Source organism: Crinia signifera, chromosome 6, assembly GCF_055691185.1.
Source record: "Crinia signifera chromosome 6, ASM5569118v1, whole genome shotgun sequence".
NCBI lineage: Eukaryota > Metazoa > Chordata > Amphibia > Anura > Myobatrachidae > Crinia > Crinia signifera.
The window spans coordinates 164,527,188-164,553,340 of record NC_139222.1 but is presented as its reverse complement, the minus strand read 5'-3'; the positions used below and the strand labels follow the sequence as shown (position 1 = coordinate 164,553,340).

At 43.6% G+C, this 26,153-nt stretch overlaps 1 protein-coding gene across 1 annotated transcript in view; it reads right to left on the bottom strand.

Annotated features, from left to right (window-relative positions):
• Positions 1-437: 437 nt before the first annotated feature.
• Positions 438-26,153, bottom strand: part of ZNF335 (zinc finger protein 335) — a 68,640-nt gene continuing 42,924 nt past the window's right edge. Inside the window, exons 11-28 of the mRNA XM_083147889.1 lie at positions 25,973-25,991; positions 25,635-25,751; positions 24,546-24,622; positions 20,062-20,222; positions 18,249-18,475; positions 11,167-11,269; positions 9,271-9,362; positions 8,793-9,052; positions 8,247-8,340; positions 7,985-8,164; positions 7,699-7,841; positions 6,612-6,691; positions 6,360-6,430; positions 5,638-5,715; positions 3,920-4,003; positions 1,417-1,482; positions 1,093-1,174; positions 438-1,008 (exon numbers count right to left, since the gene is read on the bottom strand). Coding sequence (XP_083004015.1) covers positions 908-1,008; positions 1,093-1,174; positions 1,417-1,482; positions 3,920-4,003; positions 5,638-5,715; positions 6,360-6,430; positions 6,612-6,691; positions 7,699-7,841; positions 7,985-8,164; positions 8,247-8,340; positions 8,793-9,052; positions 9,271-9,362; positions 11,167-11,269; positions 18,249-18,475; positions 20,062-20,222; positions 24,546-24,622; positions 25,635-25,751; positions 25,973-25,991 — 2,035 coding nt within the window. The 3' untranslated portion in view covers positions 438-907. The remainder of the gene's footprint in view (positions 1,009-1,092; positions 1,175-1,416; positions 1,483-3,919; positions 4,004-5,637; positions 5,716-6,359; positions 6,431-6,611; positions 6,692-7,698; positions 7,842-7,984; positions 8,165-8,246; positions 8,341-8,792; positions 9,053-9,270; positions 9,363-11,166; positions 11,270-18,248; positions 18,476-20,061; positions 20,223-24,545; positions 24,623-25,634; positions 25,752-25,972; positions 25,992-26,153) is intronic.

Below are 26,153 nucleotides of genomic sequence, written 5' to 3'. Positions count from 1 at the left end.
TCAGGTGTGAAAAACAGCTTCCTATTCGGTGCTCGTTTGCTTACACATATAGAAATCCACACAGACTGACAAATCAATGCAGACATAAGGAGATAATCAAAGTCTATCCAACTAAGAGAGGAGAGCAAGACTCCCCCTCACGTACCTCCTCCCCAGCACAAGCACGGGTCATGTGGAAGGTATTAGACTGTACTCTGTCCAGAACATGTCTCTTTATCCTCAGGAATATGCACTGCCCAGCATGGTGGATGCTGGCTTCTAAGGCTAATGTATAGCCAGATGCTATGGAACAAGTGTTTATAGCAGAGGAAAAAGGAGGAAGAGGATTACCCGATTTTATGATTATCCATGTCCTTCGGGGATTAAATACAAAAATCTGCCCTAATACCTTTAATCTGATAAAAGAACAGGGAGTAAAATCACAGATCAGACACCAGTTCTTGCACCATAAGACCGGAAAGTGTTTAATATTAATTTCTGTTATTGAATATGATTATGCATCACCAGATCTATACCCATTTTGTTTTACACAAAAGAAGAAACATTAGCTTGCATCAGAAAGATAAATCATTAGCCTGGCCATGAAAAAACATAGTGCAGTGGAGACATGGCGAGCAGTTTCCCCAGCAACTGTCCCCTGTTGGGACACAGAGCAGGTCAAACGACCGCGTTCAAACTCAAGAGAGCTAAAACATTATATAGAATAGCAAAACCTATTCTGTAACATCCACATTCACTTCAGCATAGCGAATGTTCTCATCCAGTAGCCCATCAAGTCCTCGTTTTTCCTGGATGACGATTTTTGGAATTGTTGCATAATGATGAATAAAAGTGCTACAAATGGCGTCACAGTCTAATGACATCCAGAGGAACCAAGCGCACCATAATGATTCGTCTCACCGACCCATCAGTCCCCCAGAGTGATCACATCATACTGTATTTCTTGCTGTAGAGCGGACTCTGTCTCCGTGGTATACACAGTCTGAGCCATTGCTGCTTCTGCCACAGCTGAGACACAGGAAAACCGGTTATGTACTGCATGATACACATTATATACATAGAACATACATGTATTTTTCAGTAGATGCTAACCTGTAACAGCAGAGTGTGCAGCAGCCTCAAGCTGTTCCTGTGTGAGAAGTTGCTGAGTGGGTGACATGGGCACAAAGTGAATCTGTCGAGGGAAGAAAGCTAATGATTAATTATCCCTGTGCCCTGAGCCCTTTTGTCTCTCCCTTATAAGCTGATATTATAAGCACACAGCTCACAGGGAACCTAATGAGCATTTAAACTGCAACACAATAGAATTTAATACTCAAATTACTTTGGTGCCGATGATCTTACACGAAAGATAGTTTAGTGCAGAATAAGAATGTCAGCACAAGGTTACAGCAGCTGCACCGTTCATATATTCACCTGAGGGTCTGGAATAAATGGTCCTCCTGGTTCATACTGAATGTGAGTAATCTGCCCATCCTGGACCTGTAAAGTAAATATACATATAACAAATGCCATAAGAAGACCGATATTAAAATTAGCATTTCTTACTACCCAGAAGGAAAACGGTCCACTGTAATCATAGGATAGTGTAGTCAAAGGTAGGGAGGGAACACATTGGTTTTTGTTAGAAATAAAGGGCGTTAATGGATTGTGGTCTGTGGTAAAGGAAGAGAGTAATGGACTGTGGTCTGTGGAAAGGTTGTGGGTAATAGGATTGTGCTCTATGGAAAGGTTGCGGGTAATAGGACTGTGGTCTGTGGAAAGGTTGCAGGTAATAGGATTGTGCTCTATGGAAAGGTTGTGGGTAATAGGACTGTGGTCTGTGGAAAGGTTGCAGGTAATAGGATTGTGCTCTATGGAAAGGTTGCGGGTAATAGGACTGTGGTCATTGGAAAGGTTGCGGGTAATAGGACTGTGGTCATTGGAAAGGTTGCAGGTAATAGGATTGTGCTCTATGGAAAGGTTGCGGGTAATAGGACTGTGGTCTGTGGAAAGGTTGCAGGTAATAGGATTGTGCTCTATGGAAAGGTTGTGGGTAATAGGACTGTGGTCTGTGGAAAGGTTGCAGGTAATAGGATTGTGCTCTATGGAAAGGTTGCGGGTAATAGGACTGTGGTCATTGGAAAGGTTGCGGGTAATAGGACTGTGGTCATTGGAAAGGTTGCAGGTAATAGGATTGTGCTCTATGGAAAGGTTGCGGGTAATAGGTCTGTGGAAAGGTGGCTGGTAATAGGACTGTGGAAAGGTTGCGGGTAATAGGACTGTGGCCATTGGAAAGTTTGCGGGTAATAGGACTGTGGTCTTTGGAAAGGTTGCGGGTAATAGGATTGTGGTCTGTGGAAAGGTTGCTGGTAATAGGACTGTGGAAAGGTTGTGGGTAATAGGACTGTGGTCATTGGAAAGGTTGCGGGTTATAGGACTGTGGTCTATGGACAGGTTGCGGGTAATAGGACTGTGGTCTATGGAAAGGTTGCGAGTAATGGGACTGTGGTAATTGAAAAGGTTGTGGGTAATAGAACTGTGGTCTGTGGAAAGGTTGCAGGTAATAGGACTGTGGTCTATGGAAAGGTTGTGGGTAACAGGACTGTGGTGATTGGAAAGGTTGCGGGTAATAGAACTGTGGTCTTTGGAAAGGTTGCGGGTAATAGGACTGTGGTCTTTGGAAAGGTTGCGGGTAATAGGACTGTAGTCTGTGGAAAGTTTGCTGGTAATAGGACTGTGGAAAGGTTGCGGGTAATAGGACTGTGGTCTATGGACAGGTTGTGGGTAATAGGACTGTGGTCTATGGAAAGGTTGCTGGTAATGGGACTGTGGTCATTGGAAAGGTTGCGGGTAATGGGACTGAGGTCTATAGACAGGTTGCGGGTAATAGGACTGTGGTCTATGGAAAGGTTGCGGGTAATGGGACTGTGGTCATTGGAAAGGTTGCGGGTAATAGAACTGTGGTCTGTGGAAAGGTTGCAGGTAATAGGACTGTGGTCTATGGAAAGGTTGTGGGTAATAGGACTGTGGTGATTGGAAAGGTTGCGGGTAATAGGACTGTGGTCTATGGACAGGTTGCAGGTAATAGAACTGTGGTGATTGGAAAGGTTGCGGGTAATAGGATTGTGGTCTGTGGAAAGGTTGCAGGTAATAGGATTATGGTCTGTGGAAAGGTTGCGGGTAATAGGATTGTGGTCTGTGGAAAGGTTGCGGGTAATAGGATTGTGGTCTGTGGAAAGGTTGCGGGTACTATTTATTTATTAACAGTTTCATATATAGCGCATATTCCGCAGAGCTTCACAGAGTACAGTTGTACATTCACATCAGTCCCTGCCCCAGTGGAGCTTACAATCTATATTCCCTACCACATATACACGCACACAAAGACATTCTAGGATTAATTTTTGCTGGTAGCCAACTAACCTACCTGTATATTTTTGGATTGTGGGAGGAAACCGGAGTACCCAGAGTAAACCCACGCAAACACGGGGAGAATATACAAACACCACACAGTTAGGGCCATGGTGGGTGTTGAACCCATGACAACAGCGCTATGAGGCAGTAATGCTAACCATTACACCATCTGTGACTATGTAACTAGGGAAATGTTGCGTGTAATAGAACTGTGGTCTATGGAAAGGTAATGAACTGTGGTATGGTGGAAAGGCAGAAAGTAGAACAACTGTGGGTTGATACTCTATGGCAGAAATACTGAAGATAATGCAGGCATATCAAATGACATTCTAAGAGGTCTCAAAATCATGCAACTGCTATAAGTCCTATTACGTATAATTTACTTTGGAAAATGTGGGCACTTTATATAGTAATAGTGAGAATATTGAGGGGCTGTATAGTGATATACTGCAATATAAATAGAGTTGATGAAAAGTTCAGTAAATTGGCCTATAAGATTATGGGTATAAACAAATAGGGCTACCTGAATATGATGGCCTTCTGGAAGCACAACATACTCCTGTGGCATCAGATGAGGGACTCCTTCCTGAGAAATAATGTATCGTACCTGGAGATAAGAAAGAAAGGGACGATGTCACAGGGTGCAGTATAAGCAGCTGTTCTTGCATGCAACCAAATTGGATTTTTCTCCCCTGCGGTAATAAAAGCCAGTCTACATTGACTTTTATTTCCGCTGCTGAACCCTGAATACAGGGTGAGCACTGACATCAGCCGCTGCCCCAAGCAGGATACACCATGCCTGCGTTCCAGGGGAACGCCCAGCGTTTTTATGTGGACACCCATAAAACACTGGGCGTTCCCCTGCTCCAGCTCCCTGTCCGTTCCCTCTGGAGAGAGTGAGTGTGAAACTCACCAAAGCGGTTTGCTCCCAGGGTTTGCACCTGCACATAAACATGCATGTACAAACCCCAAACATCGGGGAAGGGGACAAATTTGTCCCTCTACCAACGGGTCTGAATCAGCTCGATAGTGTAACATACACGTGTACATTACAATAAAATATTTATTATATATAAAATATGCAATTCCTAGATTTGTGTACACCTATAATAAGATACGGGTATTAGAATGGAGCCCTGCTCCTTGGGGTTATCTGAATAGGGTGGAAGATACACACCCTTATATCGAAGGGAGAGATGGGAGGCCAATGTACAGTCAATGTTCAAAGCTTACTCTTACTTGATTACAGCTGTAAAGGTGGCCATACACCTACAGATTTATCTTCAGATCTGGCTGGTTGGAACAAAAACCTGGTCATTTCTGAATGACAGTTTGTCAGTTTTCCAGCATTTCCAAGCAAATGGTCAACGGTCATTTGCTCTCATCCATTACCATGTTTTTGTTCCAACCAGCCAGATCTGAAGATAAATCTGTAGGTGTTTGGCCACCTTAAGTGGGAAGAGGTAGGTAGCCTTGGAGGTGAATGTATCCCCCCAGCCTTGTTAATTAACCACAAGGAGCAGGGCTCCATTCTAATAACCGTATCTTATTATATATATGTACACAATTTTTTTTATTGGTGAATTGCATATTTTTATTTTATATATAATATTTTATTGAGGAACCCACATGTGTATGTTACACTATATTAGGTGAAACCCAGCACTGTTCATCCATTCTAGCTTAATCATACCTGGAGATACATCAATATTGGTGGTAAAGAGTAAAGCAAAGTAACAGCAGGGTGCAGTGGCTCAATATTACACAGGGTAAGAATATGGGTTAAGAACAGCAATCCATACAGAGAGAGCAAACACACATAACTGGTGAGTGGCGGTTGGTACACTTGGATATAACCACCTGCCACTGCCGTTTCACTGGTCTTCCCCTATACAGACTTTCACCCCTACAATCTATTTTGAATGCAGCAGATACAATTATTTTCCATGCAAAACATTCCTCTACTGCTGCTCCCTATGTCAGTCCTTGCACTGACTGCCTGTACCTTATCAGATCCAATATGAAACATGTCTATTTACATAAAGCGCAATGACATATGACAGCGCTATATTAATGTTAAAAAAACAAAAGAGGAACATGGTAACACATGGGAAGGAGACCCTGTAGTGTTCCACTGTTGCTAGAGGCAGATTCAGCAGTGTGCTGACCAAAAGAATGCTAGCAAGATGGCAGACTAGTCTTCCCTTCACTCCCTCCAATATCTACGGATAGCAACATCACCTGGTTATCTGATGTGACCAGCTGCTGTAGGGTCTGTCCATCAGCTGTTGTAATTTCTTGAATATAAGCCGTATCTTCCTAAGGAAGAGAAAAATACAAAATAATGGTGTCAAGATGGAAACAGAATCACTAAGGCTATAACCAGAGACAGTTTTGTCATAGAAACTGCTTTTGAAAGAAGTAGGTCATTAAGTTAGTAAGAAATACAGAACCTGATTAGATAATTTCAGAAGCTGTGGGGTTCTGACTGACATAGGGAGATAGCACACTGTGTAGAACATTTTGTTAGGTAGGAATCAGTAAAATGTGGAAATGTAAAAGCAGGTTGGAAATACAGAAACCTCTAAAGCTGTTTTCTAGAACAGGCCAGAAAGGAGGACAGCTGAAGGATAAAAATATGCAGATCAGGATTTACCCAGATTTACCCGGATCTCAAAACAAGATCTTATTGGCTATCAGCTGTCACATGTTTTGGCTCCAAAACATGTGACAACCGGATATCCAATAAGATCCCGATTTGAGATTCGGGTAAATCAGGATCTGCACATCTCTAAAAATATGACAAGAATAAATCCAAGCTGTTACACCCAAGTAGTGTATTGTTAAGCAATCAGGCCCTCAGGTAACTGGAAAATGAGGGACACCATGTGGACACCATAAAAGAGCTCATTTTAATATTAAATGGCAGGTCTTATATCATAGAGCCTTATTTCCATCCTAACCTGGTTGCCCAGAGTCCCCTCCTGAGTAAGGAATATGTGCTCTTCATCCATGGCCGGTGCAGATGTAAATTCTGCAAAAACAATGAAAGACACAATACATGATTGCAATGCAATGAGATGCAATACAATGCAATCCAGTACAAAAAGTATTTGCAGCACAAACTTTTTGCGATGGGATGTGTGCGGGGGTTCGCATCTCATCGCACCCGCCAAACCGTGTATGGGCACCTTATGCCATGCTCTCCCACTCACCTGCCCTCTCCGGCTGCTCCATATTTGCCCCAGTGTGTAACCGCTGGATGTGGAATTTTAGATGACCTTTTCTATTAAATCTGGATGGCATAATAAACAAAGTAATGCATTTTACTAGAAGTGTAACAGAAAGCAACCAAGTATCTCTGCAAACAGGAGTCATCTGTAACAAATGGCACCCTCCCCTTTTGCATTTCTTAAGAAGTGAGAAAACTAGAGATAGATACAGTATAAGAATTTAGATGGTTTAAGCAGCTTAGATTTGCACATAAATGAGTGTTGGGTAATGAAAACCACTTATGCTGGCTATACAATAAAAAGACATACTGTATCACTCATTCGAGAAATAATATATATGTAGCAGGTTGGCAGACTAAGTCTGTGAGTATCGTCATTCACAGACATATCGGGTCAGCCCTACAGCAAAGCTGACGATGATATCTCTCTACACGTGAGTACTCGTGACCCACCAACTACCCAAAAACTGGCTGCAAGAACTACCAACAAGACATCACAATTTGGCATGCACATTTACATGCTTACCCAGTTGTGCCTGGCCCAACAAATCGAGCAATTGGTAGGTGTGTATGTTTGCCTAACTGGCCGCTCTGGCTAACTGGGCGCAACAGCAGGTTGGCAGATAATTCTTTTAAAGGTGTACCCAGTCTCAGTAACTAGAAATTTAGATTTGTGAGGCAAAAACAACACTCAATAGTGAGGTCAACTGTGGCTCCCTTTATTATTTAAAGTATGTATATATAGTTTATAATTCTGAGTGATGGTCTAAAATAGGATTTGCAGAGAAATGTGGTCCCTTGATAGGGCTGCAAGCTTAAATGTACTGACCAATATATGAACCAGAACCCCATAGTTGATTATGGTGAGTGCCGAACTCTGTGATAACTATTTAAGTAATATGTTGGGGAGTGCAGTGGATTAATACTAATGCACACATAAGCAGGGGTTCATACACTGTAAATACATTAATACAAACAATGAGTCAATAACACAATAAGGACAATAGTACAGTACTTGAAGCACAAACAATCAAACACTGTGGAGATATTGTACAGTTGGTCATTCCTACCTCTGTCCACACAAATGACATGAATGTGGCCTATGGTTGGTGTGTGTCATTGCATGTCTGCTTAGATCTTTCTTATTCCTAGAAGCAAAACTACACTGATTGCAGCGGTGAGGTCGGAGGTCAGAGTGCAGGGACGTGTGATCCTAACAGAGGAAACAGAAACATACAACAGACAAAGAAGGCTCAGTTAAAACTAAAACTGTAATAGCGAAAGATATAGATCCATGTAAAATGAAAATCAGGAGGCAGGCTGCAGGTGCAGTACAGATAAATTGTAAAGTCTCACCCTGATCTCAGGCCATGTTTCAGCACTAAAATCACAATCTGGGCATTTAAATCCGCTGCCGCCTTCGACATGAGATCTTTTATGAGTCTCCATTTCAGCTCGACCCCAGAAGGCAGAATTGCAAATTTTACAGGAAAACCTTTTAGTTGCAGATGGAGGCTGAGGTGTGTTTGGAGCATTCTAAATTGGAAGACACATCATATTTAGAGAGAACAATATTAGAAAATATGTGGTTGCTTATTGATGTCACATCAGGTCTCACTTGTGATTGTTGTGGTTTGATCTGAAGAGCATTCTTGTCTTTTACATTCTCTGCCAGGAGTGTCTGGGGAAATCTAGGGGATGCCTCATTCTCACTGCAAGCACAAGAAAATGTAGGTGACAATCTTCTTCTACAATACCTCTCCACCACCTACTATCAGTTGTACCGCCTTTTTCCCCAAGATTTCCCATTCTCATACCTCACTTGGGGCCAGATTCAGTAAAAAAAAAAAGCAAGTAATTTTGTGTCTGGAACGAACAAAGTTGCTCTGCAAGGGGATCAAATGCATTTATATTGTTTCTCTGCAGGCTGAATACTGGCTGCTTTTGCATGTAGCCTGCAGATGTTAGACAGCTTTATTTTTACACTGCAATTTAGATTTCAGTTTGAACATACCCCACCCAAGTCTAAATCTCTGCACATAGTATATCCAAACCACCTGCAGTTAAACATATTTTTGTCCATTTGTATGTTATTTTGCTAATAAAGCTGAAGCAAGCCCTTAAGTCCATACTTCCTTACCAATGGTCCCAACCAGAGTATTACCTGCATATCTGTGATTGCATGCGCTCTGAATTAATAAGGTTGTACTCAGAGGTGCTGAAAGCTGTATTTATAGTAATTTGTTGCACCGTTCCTTCATAGCCAGTGTCTGAAATGCCAGTCTCCTCATAAGCTGCTTCTTGCACCTCGGTCACTTGTCTCTCATCCATATGTAATGTTAGAACCTGAGCCATATGTGGCTCTTGAGATGTAACTTCTGACACGTGGCTGTCCGTACAGGGCGCGGATTTTACCACAGCCACCTACAGAAAGGAAATAGTTACCAACAATAATGGTGCAGATCAGTAACAAAAGTCATGCATGCTAGTAACAATACATGTTGCATGAGAGCGGTTAGAGTATCCTGGTTCTCAAAGCTAGCCTACTGTACTTACACAAGCCAAGTGTATACAGTATAACAGTTTTCACCCTAAAACATCATATCCTTATACTAATTTTGTACTGCTAGAATACAACATACTTGCAATGGACCTCCAGGACCATCTCTTTGGTTACTCATATTCAAAAGCAGATCAAGAGCAGCCTGTGTTGCAAGTTCATCACCTTCTCCACCTACACAGACAGGAAGAAATCAAATCATTTCTAATAGATCTCTCTCCACTTTCCATAGATACCTTCCTCCACTTAAGTGTACAATGACTTGCAGGGGCTGATGCAGGAGTGTATCCTGTGTGTTTTTGTACTTCACAATCTCAGTAGCTGAGTGTATACAAGTAAGAGAGTCATCTGCATTCAAGTGCATCTATACTTGCGGTGGAAACAGGCCTATAATGGGGTGTCTCACTTAGGCAATACCCATAGAGGGTGTTACCATGGAGCTGCCGGCTATGCAAACTAATCCAGAGGCATAAATGCAAAGTTTTCAGAATTATCTTTTTGTACTCCTCACATATAAGGCCTTCTCTAACTCCACTGCCCCCTACATCTTCAACCTCATTTTGTCCGTGCTGCCCCCTTCACTGGAATGAGCTCCCCAATTTTTTTAAGACTCTCCACGATCTTGCAAAGCTTCAAATTGACATTAAAAACCCACCTGTTTATCAAAGCGTAAGCTTCCGCATAACCTAGTACCATGGCTGCTCTCCGTACCCACCACCTTATGTCTTGCTCATCTCTTCAGGCATCCTTGCCTTGCTCTCCCTCTAGATTGTAAGTTACTTGGAGGCCCAGGGTCCTCTTACCTCCTGTTCTCACAGCCCTCGGTACTTGTGTACTATCACGGCGCCCATCGCATCGCAGACCATATCGCATGCGATATCGAGCGATGTTCCACAATGTCATACAATTTTAAAATTGTATGGCATTGTATATGGCATACAATGCCATACAATGCGATGGGATGCGATTATAACTTGTATAAGCACCCTAATGGGTGCTTACAATGTTAAATGCACCCCCACGCCACCCTACAAGTGGTGGCGTGGCGAGCGCAGCGAGCCTGCGAAGGGTGGTGGTACGCGTCCTACGACCTTTTCATACCCCCACTATCCACGTGGGCGTTGAGTTGATCTTATAAAGTGTGGCGAGCGCAGCGAGCCACCGAGCCCGAAGCGTGGCGAGCGCAGCGGGCCGCGCAGAACTTCAAAGGTATACGCGTCCCCACGCGGGGCTCGCTGCGCTCGCCACACTATATAAAAATCAACTCCACGCCAACGTGGATAGTGGGGGTATGATAAGGTCGTAGGACACGTACCGCCACCCCTCGGTGCATTTAACATTGTAAGCACCCATTAGGGTGCTTATGCAATTTAACATCGTATATGGGGCAAAATCGCATTGCATGCCATCGGGTGTATGGCATGCGATGCAATCAAAAATCGGGCGACTAATTATCGTGGGCGCCGTGCTAGTACACAAGTACCCAGCCCTCTTTTCTTGCACTTCAATTACAGCTGTCTCCTACTCATCTATCGCCTATAACCGCAGTTCTTCTCACTCATAACCATCCATCGCTACCAACAACAACCAGCAATACAATACAGACAGAGGAGTCTGCTTCCCTACATCTCAGCTGTATCTTGTACCGAGAATGATGCTGTTAATTGTTATCTGTGCTCTATTGTAGTTATTTAGTTCTGTGTACCTGTATAGTTGTAATGTGTTGTATGGCGCTGCAAACCACTTGTGGCTTTTTATCAATACAATTTTATAATAATATTAATAATAGGAATAAAATCGGCACTGACAATTATGATTACAGGTATCAAAGCAAGTGTGTGGATATGGGCAGCCTGCTTGCAAGGATACATACAACTCTGCATATGGATTTAGTGCCATGCAAGCAATTAAAGCTGACATGAGCTCAACTTTGCAACAGCCCCACAATGTTATCTAAAGAAAAACATGCTGGTCTCACCTTGTTCATAGATTATAGTAGCAGCTTCCAGTGTATTCTGTGCATGTCCTTCCTCCTGAGAGGGTTGGTGAAGCATGTGATATGTAAGTTCTCTGGGAGGGTTCTAAGTAAAGTCATACAATAATATTACACAATGTGGGAGATCCTACAAGTCAACTTGCAATTTTTGTGTATCACTTTTGTCATCAAATTTACACCAATTCTACGGTCACCATGGGCCTTATTTTGGTTCATTCTTTCTGACAAAATCCTTCTTAGATGGACAAAACCATGTGCACTGCAGGGGGGGGGCAGATGTAACATGTGCAGAGAGAATTATATTTGGGTGAGTAATTTTGTTTCTGTGCAGGGAAAATACTGACTGCTTTATTTTTACACTGCAATATAGATCTCACTTTGAAGTAAAACCCCACCCAAATCTAATTCTCTCTGCACAAGTAACACCTGCCCCACCTGCAGTGCACATGGTTTTGCCCATCTAAGAAGGATTTTGTCAGAAAGAATGAACCAAAATAAGGCCCCATGTTATCAACACAACAACATCACTTAATCATTAAACACTGCATGTCTACAAGGTGTTATCCTTAAACTCTTTGCTGCTGTGGAGAAGGCCTGTTCTCACAATATCAGATCTACTGTGGAAGACAAGCCCCACTTATCCACCACAGTGGCTACAAAATAACCCCTAGATGCCACTAGTTCAGTAGACCGGTGTGGAGAAGTTTCAGTGCACGCATTACTTAAAATAACCAAATAAATAAAAATGACTTCAAAAAATTGATGTGTCCACATAAAAGGTGCACAATTTAATATCCTGCACTACAATAAAATAATGTAGTGCAGGCATGGCAGAAGATCTCCCCATTCTGGCTACAAATAAATAAGGGACTCCATCTATTAGAAAGAGAATGAAAGTATTATTAAAGATGGTCACCAGGGCAATGTTATGGGCCCTATACATCAGCAATTAATTGTGACAATCCTGAGATATGGAGAGGATTGCCACAATTAATTTTAGATGTGTGGGCTCCCCCTTTTGGCAACCCCAATCAAAAATTAATAGGGATCGCCAATCGATTGCTTAATCAGATTTTTTATATGTGTGGGCATTCCCAATTCGTCTTCTTCATCTATTTACATTATGAACAGCTGAAATGACAATCAATTAGGCAATTTCCAGATATGAAGATGCAATCTTTAGATGGAAAAATCTGCCGATCACTGAAATAAATCTGTAATGTGTGGGCAAGTCCGATAGATTGTAGAATCCATTTATCTGGCCAAAAAATCCCTGGATCTGGAAATCCATTAATTGTGATTGCTGATGTATGCTGGCCCATTACCCTATGCATATATGGGGGAGTTGGTACCAAGTGCCTCATCACTCCAAAAGTATCAGCTGCATCTGATACCTGGTGACACAGCTCAACACTGGGATGTAGGAGGGTCCGAAGGAGCCAGGCACCTATCCTAAAGCTTTTAGAGGGTAGGCTCCTCCCCTACTGCATCCCGGACTCTTCAGTTCAATCTTTCAAAGCCACTGGAATACATGAACTCAGTACAAACGCCTGCACATATTATATGCACATTTTTCAACAATAACTTTTAACCAAATAACATGAAACATCATGAACCTGGCATACTTACTGAGCGTAAGGGAGGGATCGCTGTGTCACCAGGACCATATCAGAGAAAGGGATTCGAACGGTAAGTTCTTACAAAAATCCCTTTTTCTCTTTCAATGGTCCTGGTGACACAGCTCAACACTGGGACGTTCCAGAGCCGGTCCTTTGGGTGGGTACGCTCAGGTCTGCAGCTCTCATCACTGCTCGCCCGAATGATGCGTCCTCCGACGAGAACTCATGGAACCTATAGAATTTGGCAAATGTATGAACAGATGACCAAGTGGCAGCCCTGCAAACCTGCTCAGCTGTTGCCCCATGTCGAACCGCCCAAGAGGTGGCGACTGACCTGGTGGTATGCGCATTAATTCTGGCCGGTACAGGCCTACCAACTTTAGTATATGCAAACGCTATAACAGAGCGCAACCACCTAGCAATGGTCTGCTTAGAAGCAGGCCAACCAATTTTGTGTATGTCATACAACACTAACAAGGTATCAGTCTTTCTGACACTCTTAACTCTGTCCACATAAACGCGCAAGGCACGCACAACATCCAAATTCCTCAACTTGTCCCTTTTTCTTGAACCCTCTGGGGGTTGGAACACAGGCAGAACTATCTCCTGATTTAGATGAAAAGCAGAGACTACTTTTGGTAAAAACTGGGGTACCGTCCGAAGGACTGCCCTATCATCGTGAAATATCAGGAAAGGGGACTTGCATGACAATGCTCCCAACTCTGACACCCTTTTTGCTGACGCCACTGCCAACAAAAATACCAGTTTCCATGTAAGGAACTTAAGGTCAGCCGACCTTAATGGTTCAAAAGGTGCCTTCTGAAGGCATCCCAAAACCAGAGATAAGTCCCATGGTGCTACTGGTTGTTTGTAGGGAGGTTTCAACCGAGACACCCCCTGTAAGAAGGTCTGTACTTCCGGCAATAATGCAATCCTTTTCTGAAAGTAAATGGACAAGGCCGAGATCTGCACTTTTAGTGACTGAAGGCTTAACCCAGAGGAAAAACCATCCTGCAAAAATTCCAACATTCTTGTCAACTTAAATCGTGATGTGTGTGACTTCTGCCTCTCACACCATCGAATATAGGTTTTCCAGACCCTAAAATAATTTGCCGAAGACACAGACTTTCTGGCTTTTATCATGGTGTTAACCACCGCCTCTGAGAACCCTTTATTCCTTAAAATGGCGGTTTCAACAGCCAGGCCGTCAAAATTAATCGAGCTGAATCCTGATGGTTGAACGGTCCTTGTCTTAGAAGGTCTGACCACAGAGGTAGACGCCACGAGTCCACAGACAACCTCTGAAGCCTCGAGTACCAGGACCTCCTTGGCCAATCCGGGGCCACTACAATCACTGGGATTTCTTGGGCCTGTATCCTCTTCAACACTCTCGCCAGCATTGGGACTGGCGGAAAAACATAAAGAAGATTCCCCTCCCAGGGGATAGTCATGGCATCCACTGCTTCTGCCAGTGGGTCCCTTGTCCTGGCATAAAACCTGGGCACCTGATGGTTGAACCTGGATGCCATCAGGTCCACGTCCGGGGTTCCCCACTTCAAGGTAATTTGATGAAATATTTGAGGATTCAGGCTCCATTCCCCTTCCTTCAGCTCCTCCCTGCTCAGGAAGTCGGCCTCTATATTCTCCACTCCTGGTATGAATATAGCTGATAAAGCTGGAACATTCTGTTCCGCCCACAAGAGGATTCTGGACACCTCCCACATGGCCAGTTTGCTGCGTGTGACTCCCTGGTGATTCAGATACGCCACAGCTGTGGCGTTGTCGGTCTGAATCCTTAAAGGGAGCCTCTGTAACCTGTCTCCCGCCAGAGAAATCACTTTCCACACAGCTCTCAGTTCCAAGATGTTGATCGGTAAGGCAGATTCCTCTGGAGTCCACAAGCCCTGCAGACGCAGGTCCAAGACTACTGCCACCCAGCCCCTGAGACTGGCGTCGGTAGTGACTACCAGCCAGCTCCAGGACTGCAGTGACCGACCCCACTGAAGGGAATCCACGTCTGTCCACCATTTCAGGGAGGCTCGAGTTTCTGAAGACAGCACTATCTGTTCTGACTTCATGGTCTGTGTGTTTCCTGACCAAACCGTCAAAATGTTCCACTGGAACACCCGAGAGTGGAACCTGGCAAACTGCAGCATCTCGAAAGACGCCACCATCTTCCCCAGCAGCTTGAGGCACCTCCACACTGATGTGCTCCAAGAGCTGAGAATCTCCTGGACTAAGGCAACCAGAACCCTGGCCTTTGCCTCCGGTAAAAATACCCGATGTAGATGGGTATCCAGAATGACCCCCAAGAATTGGAGTCTCTGTGACGGCACCAACTGAGACTTTTGTAAGTTTAAAAGCCAGCCGTGAGCCTGCAAAAAATTGATGGCTTCTGCCAAGTGACTCTGCAACCTGTCTGCTGACTCTGCTTTGAACAGCAGGTCGTCCAAATAAGGTATCACCGTGATTCCCCTCAGCCTGAGCACCGCCACCATTACAGACATTATTTTGGTGAAAACCCTTGGTGCTGTGGCCAGACCAAAGGGCAACGCCTGGAACTGTAGGTGCAGGTCTCCTATCGCAAACCTCAACAGGGCCTGATGTTCTGGGTGTATGGGGACATGAAGATACGCGTCCTGGACATCCATGGACGCCAAAAATACTCCCTGGTCCAGGCTTAGCAGCACTGACCGCAGATACTCCATTTTGAAATGGTCTACCCACAAATGGACATTCAGTGACTTTAAATTCAGTATTGGTCTGAAAGACCCGTCTGGTTTGGGTACCAGGAACAGAGTGGAATAAAAGCCTTTCTTCCACTCTGCCCTGGGAACCGGGATTACCACCCCCTTCTCTAACAGAGAGTGAGCTGCTCTTAAGAGAGCTGTACGGAGCCGAGCTTCCTTTGGTAAAACTGTGGGAATGAATCTTCTCGGAGGAAGACCTTTGAAGGGAATTCTGTATCCCTGGGCTATAATGTCTAACACCCAGGAATCCTGGTCTAGTGACGCCCAGGCATCCCTGAACTGTGATAGACGACCCCCCACCTTTACCACTGCCGGGCAAATCCCCTGACAGTCATGCGGAGGGTTTGTCCTCTCCTTTGGTGACAGGTTTCTTGTGAAAATAACCGAATTTTGACTTTGGGGCCTTACCCCTGGAGGATTGAAACTTTCCCCTAAATGACTGTCCTCGAAAGGACGCACCACCTCTAGGGGAGGGCCGAAAGGACGGCCTAAAAGCAGAAAATCTTGATGTCTGCTTGGCTGCGGGGGCAGGCAGGAAGGTACTCTTGCCACCCATGGCCTGCTTAATAATCTCTTCTAATTCAGATCCAAACAATAACTTTCCTTTGAAAGCCAATGTTTCTAAGGCCTTCTTAGACTCATTATCTGCCTCCCAGGCCTTAAGCCAGAGTACTCTCCTGGCATTGATAGACACTGTGGAAACTCTGGTCGCCATTTTGAGAGCTTCCTCTTCAGCTTCCAACACATATTCTGCAGCTGCCTTAAGCTTCTCCGCTAGCAACAATACACAAGGATCAGCATGTAAAATGGTGCATAAATCATTGGCCCACTCAATCATGGCCTTAGAGACCCAGGCTGAAGCAATAAGGGGACGTAGGGTGAATCCCACCCCTTCAAATATAGCTTTGAGATTACCCTCCAGCTTTTTGTCCACCGGGTCCTTAAAAGCTGCGCCCCCTTGCACTGGTAATACAGTAGCTTTTGACAGACGTGCCACAGAAGCATCAACTACTGGCACTTTTTCCCAGAGCTCCGCATGAGACTCCGGCATGGGGTACAAACTTAAGAATCTCTTTGGCATCTGCAGCCTTTTATCAGGAGTTTTCCAAGCTCCTTCCAACAATTCTTGTAAACCTTCATCTGAAGGAAATGTAACAGCTTCCTTACGCTGCCGTTTAAATACACCTTTAGCAGGAGTTTTATCCTCCACTGAAAGTTTTAAAGCCTGTTTAACAGCTATAATCAAATCCTCCACCCCTGCGGCTGAGGAATCTTCAGAATCATCACCCTGCTCCCAGGGAATGTCTGCATATGCTCCCTCCTCTTCATCTGCCAATAAAGGCACCGAGTAAGACCTTTTAGGGGTCCCTACAGCATCAACATCAATTTTGTCTAGCAAGTTACTAAACCTGTTAATCCCCTTTGCAGTATCCTGCATCACCTGTATGAAGGCAGGATCTGCCTGGGTAAGAGGCAAGGAGCCAGAGGACTGCTGAGATGATGACATAGGTCTCTGAGGTTCTACCAAGGCATCACTCTGTCTGTCCAGCAATTGCACTAAAGCGTTAACAGACCTGCCCAGGGCACTAGCCCACGCGGGTTCAATTTGCTCTGCCCTCTGGGGTTCACTCCCCATGGGTCTCACAGCTGCGCAAGCAATACACAAACCCCCCTTGGCCATCTGCACAGGTACAAATTTTTGTGTACAAACATTACAAGCGCTCATAGTATTAAGGGCTCCCTCCCCAAAACCACAGCTTGTTGCTCAGACATGATGTAAAGTAACCACACAGTGCATACAATGTACAACAGCGCTTATACAGAGTCAATGCACCCAGCCACTTATCTGTGTGTCGGTTTCAGATGCGGGGAAACGATGCCCAGGAAATCCAAACACTCTGTCGGGATCTGTAAGCCAGCTCAGCTCCGCTGCAAGCGTTCTGAAAGGCGCCAAAACAGAGTGAGGGAAGAGACCAAGTCCCTGCTGCTGCGGGGTCCGTGACTTTTGGCGTCAACCACCCCCAGACAGCCGCTCCCTTAGTAGGATCTCCTAGTTCCAGTATCTCCCCCTCGACTGGGGACCACTTGGAACATGCCTGTAACACACTGCTGTCCTCTCATAACAGCAGCTCAGTGTGTAAACTCCGCAGAAAATGTCCGCCGCCATCACGGAGCGCCTGTCCCCCATGATCCCCACCTGCGTGAAGCCGGTTTCAGAGCGCTCCGGAGCCCAGGCAGCTTCTTAAAAGAAGCTGTAAGCGCTGCACAGGGAGACCAGACAGCGTCTCCCCTGTGCACAGTGAGCTGACAGGACGCGCTTCTGTCAGCTCCTGCTGCGCTAGCAGAGTGAGGATTCACTAATGAGAATCCTCACTCTGTGCCTACCTAGCTAGGGTGAATAGTTAATAAAATAATAAAAATTCCCTAACTACTCTATTTCTTCGGCTGCTCCCGCAGCCCTTTAGAATAGCACCCACTCCAGTGGGCACCTAACACGAACTGAAGAGTCCGGGATGCAGTAGGGGAGGAGCCTACCCTCTAAAAGCTTTAGGATAGGTGCCTGGCTCCTTCGGACCCTCCTACATCCCAGTGTTGAACTGTGTCACCAGGACCATTGAAAGAGAAATATACTAAATGCATTTGTCCTTTAAAATTGTTCCTGGTTGCATCCCATATTGACCTATTGTGTACAGACCTCTCCTTGTTCTGATGGACCCTGGACCTCAGAATGCTCATGCTGCTGTTTCAGCTCCTCAATCTGCTGAAGAGAAAAAAAGGGCCGCCGACGACAAGGGGTTTCCACAGGGTGGCGCTGGAACCATTCCTGATATAGGTGTGCATGTTTACACTGAACGTGCAGGCGTAGGTTCTTCTTGTGTTTTGTAGAGAAGTGGCAATAATCACAGGAAAAGGGCTTTCCACCTAGAGAATAGAAAGGCTCAGATTTTATAAACGGATGTATGGTACTTTTCAAGTGCACATACATACATACAGCACTGGGTCATGGACAAGGTGGTACCGGCTGCCGCCTAGGGTCCAGTGTACTATTGGTAGCCAGCCTAACATCACCTCCATTGCTTGGCCTAAGCCATGAAGAACATGAAAGTGAGGTTGGTTAAGGGTTGTTGCAGATGCCAATGAGGGAGCGAGGCGCAGTCAGTAGGGTCGCAAACACACACAAATAAAATGTGTGTGTTTGCGACCCTACTGACTGCGCCTCTCTCCGAACGCACAAATGCATGCCAAAAGTGAAGTACACCACGTACGTGGTACACTTCACTGTTGGCATGCATTTGTGCGTCGGTGTTATTGCATGCACTTGGTTACGGACCGCTGTCGAGACAACCGGCACCGGCTGATGACGCTATCAGTGAGCGCATCTAGGTGATGCCGGAGGTTGGACAGCGCACTTGAGGTATTGATGTCTATTTAAGGTATGTGTTTCAACTTGTTTGTTATCCGGATGAAGATGTACTAATAACATTGAAAACGTTTGATAACAAATCGGCGTATTTGCATTATTTCTGACTGAGTGCCACGCAATCTGCTATGTATTTTGGTACCCTTGCCGTTATTTCGAAGACACCGGGGCTAAGTTACAATTGTTGATGGGAGTGCTGTCTTCTACTACAAATATATATATATATACACACACACACACACACACACGCACACGCACACGCACATACAAAGATGCACCGGAGGTCCCTGCAGCCCAGCCTCACACACAGTCAAAACTACGGGTGCCACTTAATGAATTAATATGGTGGTATAAAGCATTTTAATCCATTCTCAGTCTGTGCAGCCTATTGCTGCAGTGCATAGCCCCTTTCTGCTAAGTCATGTCTTCTCCTTGGTGGTCAGAGTGAAGGTCTGTCCTCCATTACATCCAGTTTTCCCATGGTTGTGGCAACAGCACACGGTACGTCTGATTCTACGACACATACAAAGTGACTGTAGTTGCGGAGAGCCCCTGAAGCCTAATTTACTACCTTATGCTAAGACCTATGCCAGGGTACTGTGCACACGCAAGTGGAAACCAGTGCTTCACATTGATAAAATCCAGGCTGCTCAATGGTGAGTATATCCAGGCCTGGTCACTTTCAGTCACATCACCTGCACAATCACGTTAGCAGTAAATATACTCCTAAGGGGGGTATTCAATCCCCGCTGCTATTTCCAATGGGGGAGATAGCGGCAGGCGCCTATTCAATGCCGTTTTGCCCGACAGGATTGAAGAGGCAGATTTGCCGATAACGGACGGGAATTGTCGCAATTCTTTCTGAACTATGCCTTCAGCTTCAGTTTGCCTACAGAAGGTAATCATTGCATGAACGGTTCAGTGCTCCAAACCCTTATCTTGTCTAGAGCCACCTGGAGGTCTTAATCCGGTTCTGCATGCAACATTCAATAAGCTGAACACACTTCTGGCACCTGCATTTTGGCATAGGTTCAACACACATACACCCACAAACTGCTGGGAATACAATACTGGGTGAATACAATACCTGCATGTTTGGTTGCCTGGTGAGAAAGTAGGAAATCTTGGCGGAATGTATGGTACTTGCACTGATTGCATTCAAATGGCTTGTCATTCATGTGAGTGAGCTGGTGAGTCAGAAGCTGCTTACGGTCTTCACACATGTACTCACAAAACTCGCATTTATACCTTAAAAAAAATGGAGATCTGAACATTAGACTTGTTTGGGAGTGTATCTCGGACATTCATATGGTAAGCAGGAAATGACAGGTTTGATTTAAACTGAGAAACACGGAACATCCTGAGATCTGGACTGAGAGTGGACGTTAATGCCGCTGCAAGTCCAATTTCATCTACAACGTGACTGCTAAAATCAGTAAGTGAAGCTGCCACCCACAAATAAAATAGGGGCATCATCAGGGCTACCACAATCCTTTTTTAATTGAGTACACATAGGCCGCCTGTACGCAATTACAAGGAAGATTGAGCTTAAGGAAAGCCCTATGGTTATGCAGATTGGACCCGTCAGTAGTAACGCAGATGCCATGCTTTTGTACGTTACAGCTGACATCGGAAACACGTCCTGTCTGTGTTTTTACAACCACCCCCCTCTAACACCACGTTAGCACCCCCAAACTGTGAATTCTGGTCAATAACTTTGTGACAGAACCCTCAATGGGAACGCAGCACATGCACAGTCTGACTGTAATCACTCAGTTACGTGAACATCAGCCGTACTCTACATCTTTGAATCAGGCCCAGTGCACACAGGGACATTGGTTTATTCACTGCATTACCAAGTGACTCAAATACAGAAACAGGATGTGGGGTGTTTATGTTAGTGGTAGTCCATTAAGCGAATACACATTTTACATTAACTCAAATAGCTCAGAGGAAAATGTAAGGCTTTGGGTTTTCATGGTGATGCCCCAGTAATGACAGCGTGAAGACTGTAATGCTGATTTGAGGTCTCCTTCTTGTTGGCTCGGTATTTTTTGCGCATCGTATATGAAGTTATTGAGGATAAATTCTAAGTTGTGTGTACAGGAAGAGGTGACTCCATTACTTATAAAATGTTATTAAGCAGATTAGCTCTCTCTATTGCAATCTCTACTTTCAGCGTACGTGTATTGATGTGTAAATATCTGCCTGGGTTGCAAGCTTTGTGCTGGACAGATAAAGAGAAAACCGGGAGAGAGAACGATAGGGACAGTGAGCAAGAATAGTTTCATTTCCTTAACATTAATCTCATCCCGCTGGGCCAGCTGCTGTAGCGAAAATGTAATGCAATGCCAAAAAGAACAAAATTCTGTAAAATGTATCCACTTCTATACATTCTAAGCATATTAGACAGTACCAAAGAATTTACAGTAGGTGGTGTATAATTCATTAGAATACACAATTATACCTAATTAACACTGAAGTGATAGCACCAAAACTGGTCAATTATAAGCATTGACAATTGTTTATCCAGATATTTAGATATTACTGGCAACACTTGCTTATTCTAAATAAATAATATGTATATAGCAGATCTGTATTCCAGGACATACACATTGGCTTGAATAAAAAGAACAAACTACTAAATAAAATATGAATCATCAATGAAATATCGTTAATCTATATTAAGTCCAATGTCGAGTATGTTTCGAAGAGCTCACAGTAAATTATAAAGTATTCAGCCTGGATGATAGATAATCAATGCATTTAATGTAACAGAAAAGTCGGTACTTATGTATTATCTGGGCTCCCATGTTAAATGCACCCCATTTTTTCATACCCCTACTATCCAACTACGCATGGAGTTGATTTTATATAGTGTGGCGAGCGCAGCGAGCCACTGTGCCCGAAGCGTGGTGAGCGCAGCGAGCCCCACGAGGGGACGCGGTCTCATAAGAAAAACGGGAATCCAGATATTACATAAGTACCGAAAAGTAAATTTTAGATTTATTTGCGTTAAAAAAGGGGCTAATTTCATATATATTATTAAGTAAGCTATAGCAAAACACACAACCAATAAAAAATGACATTGCCAGAACACTTTCTCAAAGTAAAAATGCAACAAAAACAAACAAGGCCTAGCAAGGCAGGGATGAAATGAATTCCAGTTTAAAAATATGAACTGGTATCACTAAATAAATTAGCAAAAATATATCTTCGCTGTAAAACTGAATACATATCAAGTGTGTCTATTGGTAAAAAATAAAAATAATAATAATTATAATAACAAGCCTTAGGTTGTGGGAGGAAACTAGAACACTTCATAGCGTCCCATGCAAACACGGGGTGAACATAAAAACTCCAAAAAGGGGGCCAGACGGAATCAAAATTCACAATCTCAGGGCAGGGATGAAAAAATGTTCATCCTTGTGCGCTGTGCTGCTCCATATACCGCCTAACAGCCAAAATGCACTGGCTCTATAGGCTCTCAATAAACAACAAATGCTCTACTATAATTGGAACTTGTCCTTCAGCACATATCTATTTTTTAAAATTAGTGCACAGTATTCGGCACATAGGCCCTTATTCAGATCTGATCGCAGTACAAATTTGTTCTCAAAATGGGCAAAACTATGCACTGCAGGTGGGGCAGAGAGAGTTAGATTTGTGTGAGATATTTTGTTTCTGTGTAGTGTAAATACTGGCTGCATTATATTTACACTGCAATTTAGATTTTAGTTTCAACACACCCCACCCAAATGTAACTCTCTCTGCACATGTTACATCTGCCCCCCCTGCAGTGCACATGGTTTTGCCCATTTTGGGAACCTATTTGTACTGCGTTCAGTGCTGAATAAGGGCCATAGAGTAATGCCTCTCTTCACTCCAATCTATTCTGTTTGCTGCTGCCTAGCTCATCTTCCTCTCCAAATGTACTACATTCACTTCCCACTCTTACTAGCCCTATACTGGCTCTTCTTCCCCTTCAGAATCCAAATCCAGCTTTGTACGCTCACTGATAAATCACTCATCCATTCCTCTCACTGTTACATATAAAGCCCCATACACACTAGATGATAAAGTAAAAGTTATAAGGGCCATTCAAGGCAATAACTTTCTCGTCTAGTGTACTCAACATCATTAACAATGCACGCTCCAGCACATCGTTAAACACTTAAGTGTCATGCCTGGAAATCTTCATGGCTGAGCTGCACTGCTAGTGCTAGCCAGCCCGGAAGATTTCCGGGCTTCACCACTTTAAGATTACCTGGGGACCGCCATCGCTTATACCGGCGCCTGGGAATCTGCATAATGCATTACACGCCCACACCCAGGACTGCTATTGGCCAGGATGGGCTTAACTGTGTTATGCATTATGCTAAATCCCACAGTAAGGCAGCTAGGAATCAGTGCCAAAGCTGGAGATCCCAGCTGACGACATCAGCGCTTGTGATCCCCCTTGCACCCCATACCCCCAGCACTGTGTAAGAGACACACCCCAGGGATGTTTTTATTTTAACCCACCACTGAAGGGGTTAATGACCACCTCCATAATTAGGGACAGCGTGGCCAAGGTTCAAAATGATGCCAATATCCCCGGGTACACACAACACTTAGTGTGTGCCCAGCTTATGACCTTATCTCCCTTTACATTCCTACTCATCCTCTTTGCTCCAAAAATGCATGCCGCCTCACCACTCAACTGATTACTTGCTCCCAGTCCTGCCTCCAAGATGTTGAACGGGCTGCTCCCACTGTCTGGAATTCTCTACCTCTCCCCATCAGACTCTTCACAAAACTTTAAACGGGATCTCAAGATCCATATCTGTCATACACTGTCTTGTACTGTAAGTGAAGGTTTCTCTTGTTTTGATCATTTAATAATGTATTTATTACCAGTTATATATATAGCGCATACATATTCCACAGTGCTATATGGAGAATATTTGAACATTCACATCAGTTCCTGCCGCAGTGGATATTCATTCTAGGGTACATTTTTTAAGAGCCAATTAACCTACCAGCATATTTTTGGATTGTGGGAAGAAACCGGAGTACCCAGTGGAAACCCACGCAAGCACGGGAAGAATATACAAACTCTGCATCTAGGGCCATGGTGGGAATCTAACCCATGACCTCAGCCCTGTGAGGCAATAATGCTAACCATTACACCGTCCGTGCAGCCCAGATCATATACAACTTTGTTAGGTGCTATATGGTGCCATATAAATAAAGGATAAAAATAATAATTCTACCTCTTTTATGGTGCTGCATTCACCTTGTGCTGCCTAACAAATAATAACAACAACAACAAGCACAAAGGTTTTGTGCAAAGCCCTGATAGTGGTATTTTAGAGTAATATTAGGGAATAGATGAACGTTGGGCTGATCATTTTGGCAGCATTTGTGATATCAGCTTGCATAGCATAGAATAATTGGGCATTAATATAAGACAGTTCTTCTATAAATATGTGTAGAAAAGGTAAAAGCATTTATATATAAGCCCACATAAATAAGACAATATACTGATGTATACTTTATATAATGGCTGGAATATGTAATGCAACTTACCTGTTCTCATCCACGCAGTGTAGGTGAGTCAAAAGGTGCATTTTAAATGTGTAACGCTTCTTAAAGGCTTTACCACACTGAAAGGCAACAACTCAAAGTTAATAAGGTTGAATATACAAAATAACATTTGAATAAAGTTAATTTAAATGAACACAAAAAAGACACTTAAACATTGGGAAAATATATCCTACATGATCCCAGAAAGAGTGCGAATGCCCTTTAGTAATTCAAGCTACAAATATGGTTTGTGAAAAAAAGGGCATCTAATTAATTTTTAAATTCTACTACTAAATCGCCACCTCATGTGGCAAGGAATGCTACTGTGTTAGAACAGAAAGTCATCACATCCTATACTCCTGATGAATCATTGTATTTACATTTGTACCTGATGACCTCTAGCCATCTTTAGCATGAAAAGTTCATTATTTAACCCTGTGAGCGCCAACATCTCTGTGAGAGATGCTCAAGATATAAGCTAAAAATGGCAGCGTTGCTAACATTCTCAAAGAAAAAATGTTGTTTATTTATTCTTGAATGCTGCTGTGAGGAGTAATTTCCACTGGCGTATGCACCTTTGGACAGGTAAAGTAACACTCTCTCTTAAGTAAAATACATAAAGGCCCATGCTGCTGATACAGGAACCTGACAACTAACGGGAGAAACGGTATTAACCAGGCATCTCCCCCAAAGTGCCGGTCTACATTTAGCTTCAACCTGTTTCATAACATGTGCCATGGGTTTATAACACCACATTTATCTACATTAAATATTCATATCACATCCCTCACAGCACAGTTTGCCATCTTGTCGAAATCTTTCCTTCCTGCTCTGTTTTAAGAACTTTATAAAGCTTAGCAAATATGAAAGCCATAAAATCTAGGTCATCTACAACCTGAATATGATACAACCCAATAATGATTCTTGTGGTACACTACTGAAAATGTTAGCCTTGTCTGTGCTCTATTTCTAACTACCCTTATTCTTTATCTACGCTTGTACACACATGTCCCCATACACTCAATACTATCAACTTCACAATTATGTAGACAAAGCTGTCACTGCATTTAACTAAAGCGATGGGACATTTACCTTGTCACACATATGCGGTTTTTCGCTACTGTGTGTCTTCATGTGCTGTGTCAGTCGCTTTTGCATGTTATAAACTCGGTTACACACAGGACACGGATATGAGGTGGACTTCACAGTCTGCATTGAAAGAATATCACAAGTGAGTTGGGACAGGAGGGAGGTATACAAATGCCCACATCACAAAAACAAATCATGGATCAGAATATACTCTTAAAAGGAATGATACACAAAATATAACATGAATAAAAGTGTCAATGTGAGGAAATAAATAAACAAGTGTGTGGCTTTATTAACAAATTTGAAGGAATTCGAAAAAAAAAAAAGTATAGTGGTCTCACCAGCAAAGGTTTCTTCTTTCTGAAATAAACAAATAACAAAGGTTATTATGACCAAAGCTCCTAGCATTTATACTGGAATTTATAGAATTTACACAGCAGGACAGTAATAATCTCATCCCTGTACTTCTACCATGAAGAGAGCATATACACTTGCCTGTAGGAAGGTTTATGGTGTCTAAAC